The sequence below is a fragment of the Sinocyclocheilus rhinocerous genome, unplaced genomic scaffold, assembly GCF_001515625.1.
Source record: "Sinocyclocheilus rhinocerous isolate Xijiao unplaced genomic scaffold, SAMN03320098_v1.1 scaffold258, whole genome shotgun sequence".
Lineage (NCBI taxonomy): Eukaryota > Metazoa > Chordata > Actinopteri > Cypriniformes > Cyprinidae > Sinocyclocheilus > Sinocyclocheilus rhinocerous.
In genome coordinates this window covers 1,004,089-1,015,012 of record NW_015634010.1, presented here as the reverse complement: position 1 = coordinate 1,015,012, position 10,924 = coordinate 1,004,089, and the positions used below count along the sequence as shown (strand labels likewise).

Here is a 10,924-nt window from a genome sequence, read left to right as displayed (position 1 = left end):
TGAATTTAATTTAAATGTTTTTCTTATAAAATCTCACATGAGGCCTTTGATTGTTTACCTGTTTTCTCATATTTATAATGACCTGTCTTTAGGGCTGCACGGTTATGACAAAAATCATAATTGTCGATTATTCCCTTGAAATTGTAATTGCGATTATTAATTACGGTTATCACAATTTACATTGAATGATGTTTATACCATTGCTTGATGCAACTGCATGCCATATTTTTATATGAAAATAAACAAGCTGAAAACACTTTAGTGCTTTTCTATAGTATTAAGCCTAAAATATCAAATATACATCGGATTGGTTTCTTCTTTAAATTATAAAAAAAGTAAAAATATGAATGGTATTATAATGTTATACTAAAACAATGGAAAAACCCTTAATGTAACATGTAGAAAGAAAAAAACATATCTTAAGCCTGCAGAATAACATAAGTGGACTTTGAACGATTAATTGCCGCTTTGAACGATTACGTAATTGTGGCATCCATAATTGTAGTTGCGATTAGAAATTCAATTAATTGTGCAGCCCTACCGATATTATTTGTTCTGCTCTGAGATGAAGTAAATGGACCGCTCACCCAAAAATGAAAATTCTGTCATCATTTACTAACTTGTTTCAAGCCCGTATGACTTTCTTTCTTGAGTGGAACACAAAAGGAGAAATTTTAATTTCAATGGGGACTGGAGCTTTCAACCTTCAAAAAGGATGTATAAGTATCTTAAAAGTTAGGCCTTCTTTCTTTGCGTGAACATTTGGGCGGCGTTATGCAAGTCTTAGATAGTGACGTAAGGATGTGGGGGTGTGTTAGAACGAGCCGTTTTAGGTAGGTGTGGTTGACTCTTAACTTTTATAAAGAATATCTCTTTGGATTTGAGACTTTAGTCTTTGCAACATTACAGATCTTCTTTATGCACCAAGAGCTTGTAACACTTAAAAGAGAAAGGAAAAATTGAAATTGCATCATATGACCCCTTTAAAAGTGGTTCATATAGCTTATGTGCTATACTCCAAAAAGAATGTTTTGTTTGGACATCCCTATTTCCTTCCTAGCAGAATTAGTCCAGATGTCAAGATTTTGAGCGAATAATGGCTTAAATTTGGGTCTTTTCTTCAAACAAAGCTATTGTATGGCTTCAGAAGACATGGAACATAGAGTAAGAGTTTATGGTACGTTTTTTGTCATTTTGGAGCTCAAAAATCTACTTTTTTTGTACTACAGCAGAAAGTCAGTCATACAGGTTTGAAATGACATAAGGGTAAGTACATTTTTGTGTAGGCAAACTGTTCCTATAATACAAATGCTATGTCAGAAAATGCACTAATCTTGAAGCATCGTCGTGTTCCTTACAGCTCAGCTCAATCTCAGAATGAAGGAAGACTTACCTTACAGGAAGAGTGGCTTTGTCCAGATATAGGTTTCTGCAGGGGAACACAATCAATAAAATTCATACGACATTTGTCAACCAAATTAGTCAACTAATACTGCGATCCCCATTATGTATACATAAATTATTACCTGTCACAAGGTTTTACAGAAATGTACAATTGTCAAACAGTCAACTGACCCTTTACTAAGCCCCACCTTAAAAACATGACTGACCAGAGATACTTTAGCAACCACCCACCATCTATTTTTGCCCCTTTTTTAACCCAAACTGGAAGAAATCCTGTGTGTTTGTAAAGTGTTTAGCAGAATTTTATTTAAAAATATGGTAAACGTTGTTGCATGGGGCACTTATAATATTGACACAAGGAGCCTAGAAAGGATATTTGAAGTGTTTTGTTTTTTTTCTCTTTTGCTAATCTTTGCGTAAATCTTGGTGAGACTGAGGTACGCATCATAATATCATGGAAAACGAGACAAAGACAAAAATAAATGATTTTTTTGCAGTGCAAATGACAATAACCAAGAGGGCGGAGCTTAGCAAAGGGTTAGTTCTGGCATCAGCAGCATGGCTGCACACCTTTGCTGTCCTTGGGCTGTCTATATGCCGTTGCGCTCGTAGGGATCGTGGAGTTTTGCCAGGCTTTACGGGCGCACAATACATCTCGAGCCGCCTCAGCTCACAGCTCTGAAAGCAGCATTCGTCCACGATGCCACGGTTGTGCGACCGTCTTGAACTAGGCCCATATCCTGTTGGTTTGCCTGTTGGATGCATAGAAATATCATTTATAAATAACCTTTTATATGGCAAGATACGCATACAAAAAGTGAAAGCTCTTCTAAATCTCTGCTGTGAGGAAAGGCCTGCACTTAATAGCAATTTTTTTTCAAATTTTGTCCTAACTTAGGTACGTAAAATAAACCCTGTCATCACATTGAGTTCAAGCCCTTTATCCATTTTATTCTTGGCAAGGCACCAGCTCATGAGGAGCAATTACGACCTGCAAGGTTACGCTCTGAAACGCTAAATCTCTAAAACTTTTGGTAGTAACCTGTGGCTAAAAGCCCGGTCATGAGCGCTATAATAGCTTAGCGTAGCAGCCAGATCGTAGCTGTGATTCTTCAGATATATGGACGCGTTAATGACATGAATTTCTTCGGCGTGAAATTTACAGGGTATTGCTTTGCACAGAGCGAACCCTTCTTGGCAAGCCCCCCAGTTAAATGGAGGTCACGCTGTCCCAAATGTTGAGAATATCACGTTTTGCAGTTTCAAACCTGATATCTTTAAACTAGCCTGCTGGTTTGGGAGGCCAAATCCGGCCCTTGTGGGGGTCAAATTAACCTATGGAGAAAACCCCCTGCTCAGCACCACTGTTGAGAAGAATGATGTTGCTAGAAGACCAGGATGAACCATGAGCTTTTCCCGAAGTGCTTGTTAATGCCGCTGCTGAACTAGGTGATAATTACCCATGTGAAAGAACATGAAACTGCCTTATGGGTATACATTTTGTGTGCTGTCAATGCACTATTATGTCCTAGACATTACATTTAACGATGAGGTTTGACTACTTACTGTACATGTGTAGAATTTGGGATTTGGGTTGTCTGATCCCAAACGGATTTATGTTAAAGGTAGCACTTAGACACCTGACTAAGTTAATGTTTCTTTCTCCATGTCGCCAATCTCCCGGTGGCCTTAAAAAAAGTCGTCTCTCACCTAGGGCAATATAGCTCTGATAGGCTTTTCCCTGTTACCAAATGAAATAACAATAATAATTTAATATGGCATTTACAAGGAGGAAATGCCTTTCCCTTTCAGAGTTAATAGCTCTTGGCTCGCAGGGCAGCCAGTGCTGACAAAATGCATTAACTTCTGCCTTGCACTTGCTGCACTCTGAGAGCATTGTTTTGGAAAGAGAGGTGCTCTAATTCTGACAAACATGCATCCCTGCAGACTGCATGACTCTTGGGTGCCGAACACTTCTGGGAGATTAGGGGGCGCTGTTATCTTTAAATACAATTGAGAGTTTTATGTAGGACACTGTAATGGTAGAATTGTGTTCACACAATCATTTTGGACACTTTGGATGGCCTTCAAGTTGCCTCATTTAAATAGTGTGCTTAGATGCTCATAAATTTGAGCTTAATTAGAATTCATTTAGAGTTTTGTGGCTTTTATTCCACGCCTAAAGTCAGCTATAGTATATGCTATCATACTAGCATATATGTTGACATGAACTAAAAATATCAAATTTTCCTCTCTGAATCTGGGGTCTATTGTATTTGCCATTAAAAACAGCAGTCCAAGTGACATGAAAGAAGAAGAAGAAGAAAAAAAAGAATCATCTTGCAGTAAACCGGTCAGTCTGGTTGTTACAAGCTGGTCAAAATGTTTCCTGGAAGATTTTCTAATCCAGAAAAAAACCTTCCCAAAATTAAGATCTGCTGTTTTCTTCAAAATAGCTCTTATGATCCTTCATGAAATCCATTTTGTGGTGGCCTAAGAGACGCAGTATATACAACAAAAGCAGACTTTTCAGAGATCTGAAGTGTTGCATTTTAAGAGGTCAAAATTGTAATCTTAAAATAAGGTATTATTGGTAGATCAGCTATGAACCAACACTGTCTGCATGCCTGTTTTTATGTTTTGTTCTTTTATTAGTAAGACAGGCAGATTAGTAACAGTCTTTAGTTTTGTTCATTATCCATATAAATTGTCCACAGATTAGGTCAAGCATCTATTGAAGATTGTTGCATTGTGGGATGGATTATCTATCAGCTCAGCTGCCAGTCTTTCATCTCCTCCTCTAGTAAAACAATCAACCCATTCACAACATTGTGAGAGAGCTGTGAAACCTGAGCAAAGCACATCTCCATCTCTGTGATTAAGGACAATGTGCCTCATGCTTCAGTGTTGCAAAAATGCAAACGTTAACACACAAATGTGTCCTAGCACCTTTGGGTAGACACCTTTGCTTCCAACTAAACATCATCACACATCAGAACATGTACATTCCAATGAGGAACACCTCTGGAAAGAAGCTGACTTTTATAGCCATGCTCAGGTTATTAAAGAACAGGGAGATCTTGGAGCAGCTGCCATACGCTGCCTATAGTGTCAGGAAGTTTACTGTTCACTGAGGACTATGAAAGCTGCTATAGTACTGGAAACTACCTCTTTATCAATGGTACCACAACGAGTTTATAGTAAGATGAAGTTTTCTTTTTTTTTTGTCTCCTGGCTCTTTTTGCCACTGTTTACTATGCAAAGAGATGTTGGCTCTTGCAGACATTAATGACTGAATAGAAACTGTTTGTGGTGTTTAAAGGTTGTAAACAGCCAAGTAATGGTTTGTCAAAATGTTTTAAAATGTTTTAACCAGGGCGTTTTGCTGTTATAAATTAATAGACTGATTTCATGTGAATAGATTCATTGATTTTTAAAAAATATTTTTGTATCTGATCGATAGATAGATAGATCAGATTTTTAAAATAGTTTTATATTATCTATTTAAAAGTATCTATATAACTATAGGTATAGATGTATTAATAGATATAGATTTCATTTTTATATATATTTGTTGTATCTATTTAAAAGTTTTACATGGGTTAAGATTTATAACTTGACGTTATAATAAAGAAATAGCATTTTTTCTCCAAAAGTCATGTGTGGGTCAAGCAACATGAGGGTGGGAATATGATGAAAGAAGTTTCCTTTTAGAGCAAATGATCTACAGGTAAAACTGAACTGGATTGACCAAATTAAGAAATGTGAATGTCTTGGAGAGAAGTCTTTTTGTTTGTGTGTCTTGTAAATCAGACACAGCTTAAATATTAGACCTTGTGGTAAAAAAAAAAAAAACCCACCACCTTTTCACCAGAAAAGTGCTGAACCCAAAACACCCAGTTCCCTCTGCAACATGTTCATGTCCAGTAGAATAACGGGGCGGGAGGGGGCAGGGGTATCCTGATCATCCTGTAATCCCCCATAATCCGCTGCTGCTCTAGGACAAGAGGCAAGCCTGGCTGTGTGCTGTTGATGTGTTCTTCTCTACAGCTGCTTCAAACATAATGAAACCAGACAAACAAAATTGAAAAGTCGTCCTATCAGTGATGTTTGTGACAGAACTTCGATTCTGTTTTGCGGCCTTTGCTACTGAGAGGAGGTGATCTGCAATCCTTTTATCATTGATTGATTATTAATGCTTAATAATGTTGGAATTATCATATTTGCAAGTTGAGGGCACATGAACACCATGATAGAGTTGTGATTGGCCAGACTTTCTAAATTGAGTTGGTGTCAATTAAAGAATTATGGACAAATATCCTTTGGTATTGATCATAATATGTTGTAATTGTAAATGTTGGCAGTACAATTTACTTAACAGGCATTCTGTGCACTGTTGAAGAAGAATAGCAATAAAGCTGGCCAGAAATGGTACTCAGTTAGCTGATGTATTAGGCCACAAGCTTGTGCATCCAAACTATACTTCCTATAATTCTCCATGGCAGCACAAAAATGATAAAATACACAGCTGAAAGCATCAATTACACACCTAATGTGCATTATTTGCTCTTAATTGTCTTGCATTTGCACTAAAAAGCTTCCTGTTTTGTCAGGAAGTGAAAACGATATATGAAATAGTAAACAAAGTACATTTTATTCCACCAAAATCACTTGAAAGCATAAAATTTGTAAACAAGAATGTCCAGAAATGACTCGAATGCAACATAATTCCTTTCAAGATTCACATAATTCTGAACGAGGCAACCTTCAGCAGAGGTTCACCTGTCATCCTGAGGTGCCAGATCATCCTTCCAAATGTGTGAGAGGAGACTTGCACCCACTTCTGGACAAAATAAGATTTTACAGTGCATACTTTCCGCATTCCCGTTGTGTTTGTGTCTGGGGAATGGGAATGCATCATGAGGTGCATGCTCAGCCTGTTGGCAGACATCAAGAGATGCTTTGCTGGAAAAGACTACACAACCATGGAGGGAAAGGGCAGCTTTGTGTCAACACAAACACCCCTGGACACGAGGTGCCCTTTGTAATAAACAGAATGATGTGCTCTAGCTCTGCATCACTTGTTTCGGAGCCCCTCTCCTCTCCAATAACCCTTTAGAACGGAAGACAATGTGGGATGAGACTGACACTGAGACATTTCAAAGACAACTGCGGATTTCTAAGGCTAACAGTTGAAAAAAAAAAGACTTCTGTGTCTTCCTCTTCTCTATGTCTTCAAAAAGCAACATTTTGTTTCAATGAAAAAAAATTTCCACTGAGTAGTATTTTCCGAGTAGTAGGCCTTTCTATCAAGATAATGAAATCTGAAGTTTTGAAATGCGAGTGGAGTTCCACTGGCAGTAAGGGCACTGGCGAGATGGGCTGCACTGCAACGAACACTGAACACAATGCTAATTGCCGCATATATGAATTCAGTTTATTTGTGTATGGATTCATGTGTTTGAGGCCAGTCCACACAGGTTTTTATACAACAAAACAAGCAAAAACACAGGTTCAGAATAACAACAGCAAACAGGGTTGTTGGGGTACATACTGTAAGAAATTCCTTTAAGTGTTATACTACTTACTAGGTCAAAGTCAAATGATCTGTATAAAATCGTCTATTTGTTCTTCACCGAATCTGTCACACTGATGCAATAATTTCATGGAAAGTTCAGATTAGCATAAACGTATTTATTTTGGGCTCTGTACTGACAAAACAAACACATGGCCATTGACAGCCATGAGCGATCCAGCCAGCTCCTTTGTGACCACTAAAAGCTCAAATGTTGTTGACTGGAAACTTAAAATGTCAACTCTAACTTCAAGTTCAATCTCGCTTCGCTTTTAAAGTAAGTGAATAAAATGTGTCTCCACAGAATCAGTGGGTTCTGTCCACTTGTCAAAATAATCACTTCATATGTCATCATCAGTGGCCCGAGACTCTCATACTTCCTTGAGCCATTTGCACGTTGTAAATATCTCATCGGGTAATTCAAACAGATAACAATATATGTGCACAAGTTTAAAACATCATAGCTGCACATTGTGATGTAACTGGTCTCATTTGGTACACTGAAATCGAATGTCATAGACAGGACAATTGATTTTTCAGGAAAATACGAATAGTCTAAGATTAGAAACTTTTTTGATCCAGTTACTACTGACATTGCTAAATAGCTATGCTGTTTGAGTTCAAGCTGCCTGGCTTTTTATCATTTATCAGATAAGCAGTCTGAACATTCTGCTAAATATCTCATTTTTTGCAACAGAAAAAATACAAATATGGGTTTTGAGTGACCTGAGGGTCATTAAATAATGACATAATTTAAATTGTTGGGTGAACAATCCCTTTAATCCTAAATTGCATGAATCTATTGATTGATTGATTGATTGGAATATGAAAAAGGTCATTAAAAACTATTTATATTATCATTATTAGTACGCAAAATAGATCACCCAGTCAAACAAATTGACAAATAAACATTACAGAATAATTTTCAAGTAATTGCATGCTCAAAAAAGGAAAAATTAGTCTATAAAGTGTATGAACAAAGTGTAAAAAGCAAGTCCCATCAAGGTCTAGAACTCCTGAACCTCTCCCTATTGCTGATTGGGACATCCCAAGACTCAGCAGTTCTCATGGCTTGGGGAAAAAGAGAGATTTAGTTCTAGGATTCAAAATGGTTTTCTTTGGGTAGTCCCCCGTATTCAGTTGGATGTACACTACATTTATTTGCCCTGCCTACTCGTGTCCGCCAAATTCCAGCAACCTCATTTTTGGGGGCAAAGCAACTGGCTGATCTTCTTTAAATGTAATACATGAGCATCAGGCACAGAATTTATTCAGCTGCCTCTTTGGCATTGCAAGAGCTCACCTTACAATAATCTAACGTGAAGCGGCATTCACAACCTGTTTTACACAATAGGATATCTAATAAGATTTTTGAATTCCTTTGAAAATTGATTGGATCATGACAAGTGGGCGTTACATATGGTACCAGAATGGACCAGTGTGATTGAAGGGAAGGTTTGGAAAGTGAGAGATTTGTTATGTTAGGCAATAAGTGAAGTCATTTTAGAGGTAGAGCAAGTTCATATATTTTGACAAAGCTTATAAACAGTTATATTTGGAATAACATGCACCAATCAATCATGCATAATATGACCTGAAACATGCATTGACAAGTAAGTAGTGTTTGGCAGGATTAGATTACTTAGATTGTAAACTTTCTATTCGAAATAACTGAGACAAATTAAGCAAAAGCAGAAAGGGGGGAACATTTTGGAAAATTGGACAGCAATACATGAAAACTGATGCTTTTCTTATTTATGAGTGGCGCATTGGTGCATGGGGAAAGAGAAAGAGAGGAAGAGAGAGAGAGAGAGGAAGAGAAAGAGCAGCAGTTGATGAATAAATAAAATGTGCACTTACTGAAATAAAAGCCCCTGTCTCCACACACAAACTGCAGCGTGTCTACAAGCTCCGCCCCGCACAGCGTCTCCGGCCCCGCCTCCAGTGTCGCGGGAGTCAACGCGAGGACGCACAGCACCAGTGAGAGGGTGTGGGTGCACGAGAGACAGCGCATGGTACACTGCATCCCAAAGAGATGGAAACCAGAAATACATTACATCTATGCACTGAAACATAACTAAGGATAATGTGCATCTCTATCTGTCTATCTATCTATCATCTGTCTGTCTGCACAGATGTTACTTATCCATGTTTCTAACATCTTCTTTTGAATATCAAACAGCCTACAGAGACAGGTGCCTGGATATTGAGGATACATCTAAAAGCATCTTCTTCTTCTTGCACACAAGAAGAATGACAAAAAATAAATAAAAATAAAAAACTATAAAATGCAATCAAAAGTTCAATGCACCTGTCTATACATCGAGGATACTTTTGCGCGCGTGCATTTACTTGATATTTGCTCCCATTCAGATGTAGAACTCCGTTTCTGTGGTGGCTTTAGAAGTCAGTGTCCTTCCTCTCACCGCACACAATCCCGCTAAACCAGAGCGGGTTATTGCGAGGCACTTCTCCACAAATGCGCGCGGAAATGTCTCCAGCGCGCGCTTTGAAGCGCCTAGCTCTTGCCCGTGCCAATAGGATAATGCTGTTTGAACCCAGTGTCCGGTAAAAGAAGAGCGCTTTTGTAAACCATGCATTTTGGGTTGCTTGGATAAAACATTGTGGTTCACCTATAGATACGTGAGGTGGAACTGGAAAGCTGCAAAGCGGCCAAACCCAAAAGAGGAAGCACTTTACATAATAAAGATAATATAATGCGCAACCACACAACACACAAGTATGCAGCAAAACCTTCTGCCCAAGCCTTTTTCGTGTCGACTCAGCAATATTTACTTTTAAGGGTCGTGATATACAAGTTGGTGACTTGTGCAATGCGCAAATGAACTCTCTGGTACATCATGATATGACTCGCCATGCACATCATGCAATCTGTCGTAAGTCTCAAAAGTTTGCCATATTACAGCTGTCAGATCTTTAATGTAAAATACTTTTGCATGTACAGTGTAATGTCATGCAAATTGCCTAAAGATGCAGATTGATCATTTATCCTATTTAAAATTGAGTGCAAATTGTCTTAAAATATTCAGTCCCTATATAATTCATATTATAGGCTATTGCTTCAGTGAGAAAGTAATAATGGTAAGTCTAAGGTGCCTATTTGCTTTGAAAGGAAATAGGTTAAGTTACCTTAAAGACATCACACCAATGCCCCTGGAAGAAATAACCGCTAGACATCCCCTTGGGTCTCCAGCAAAAGCCCAGCAAAAATGAACTTGTTTGAAGTCATTAAAAAGCAGGAAAGAGGATGAGATGCAGGCAATGTCACATCTCAATATTCCGACTTTGTTCCATTGCGCAGGCTCGTTGTGGACAAGTGAGATTTAGCGAACAGGAGACGGATTTGGAGAGAAAATCCCTCACATTTATCTACATTACAGAGACATTTTCAACAGGAAACAGCTGGGGCAGCATTTGCCTTCTCCTCTTGCTAAGTTACTCATTAAGGATTTTGGGCACCCTGTCAAATAACGTCATCTGTTTCTTAGAATAGGCTCGAATTTGGATCTTTTGGGGACTTACTAACAGAACAGAAATGATTGCATTGCAGAATGAAAACGAATAAGGGTGTTAGAGAAAGTGGTGAGTTTTTAAGAAAGGGACAGAAGTTGAATTTAGAGATACTCCCATGCGTAATTTGGACGGTGTCTTTTTCATCTCTGTATTCCCAGCCGACACACTTGACAGCGTGTGCCTTTTATAGTACATTTATATGAGGTGAACTTTTTAAAATTAATTTCTATATGATGTTTTTGGGGCGCAATTAGTTGAGATAAAGCTAAGCATCAGCTAAAAGATTTTAAAACTGAAAGTTCTTTTAATATATTTATACAATTGTAATGATAGTGGTTTGTGTTACTGAGTAGTGGCAGCCATGTCTAGAATATCTCTATATACACATATACATATTTATGTACATATATA

General features: G+C 38.0%; 1 protein-coding gene across 1 annotated transcript in view; it reads right to left on the bottom strand.

The window, feature by feature from the left end:
- The window catches only part of igf1 (insulin-like growth factor 1), a 14,362-nt gene extending 3,973 nt beyond the window's left edge, over window positions 1-10,389 (bottom strand). The window contains exons 1-4 of the mRNA XM_016558741.1: window positions 10,130-10,389; window positions 8,840-8,999; window positions 1,975-2,156; window positions 1,394-1,429 (exon numbers count right to left, since the gene is read on the bottom strand). Coding sequence (XP_016414227.1) covers window positions 1,394-1,429; window positions 1,975-2,156; window positions 8,840-8,999; window positions 10,130-10,177 — 426 coding nt within the window. The 5' untranslated portion in view covers window positions 10,178-10,389. The remainder of the gene's footprint in view (window positions 1-1,393; window positions 1,430-1,974; window positions 2,157-8,839; window positions 9,000-10,129) is intronic.
- Between the last annotated feature and the right edge of the window lie 535 nt (window positions 10,390-10,924).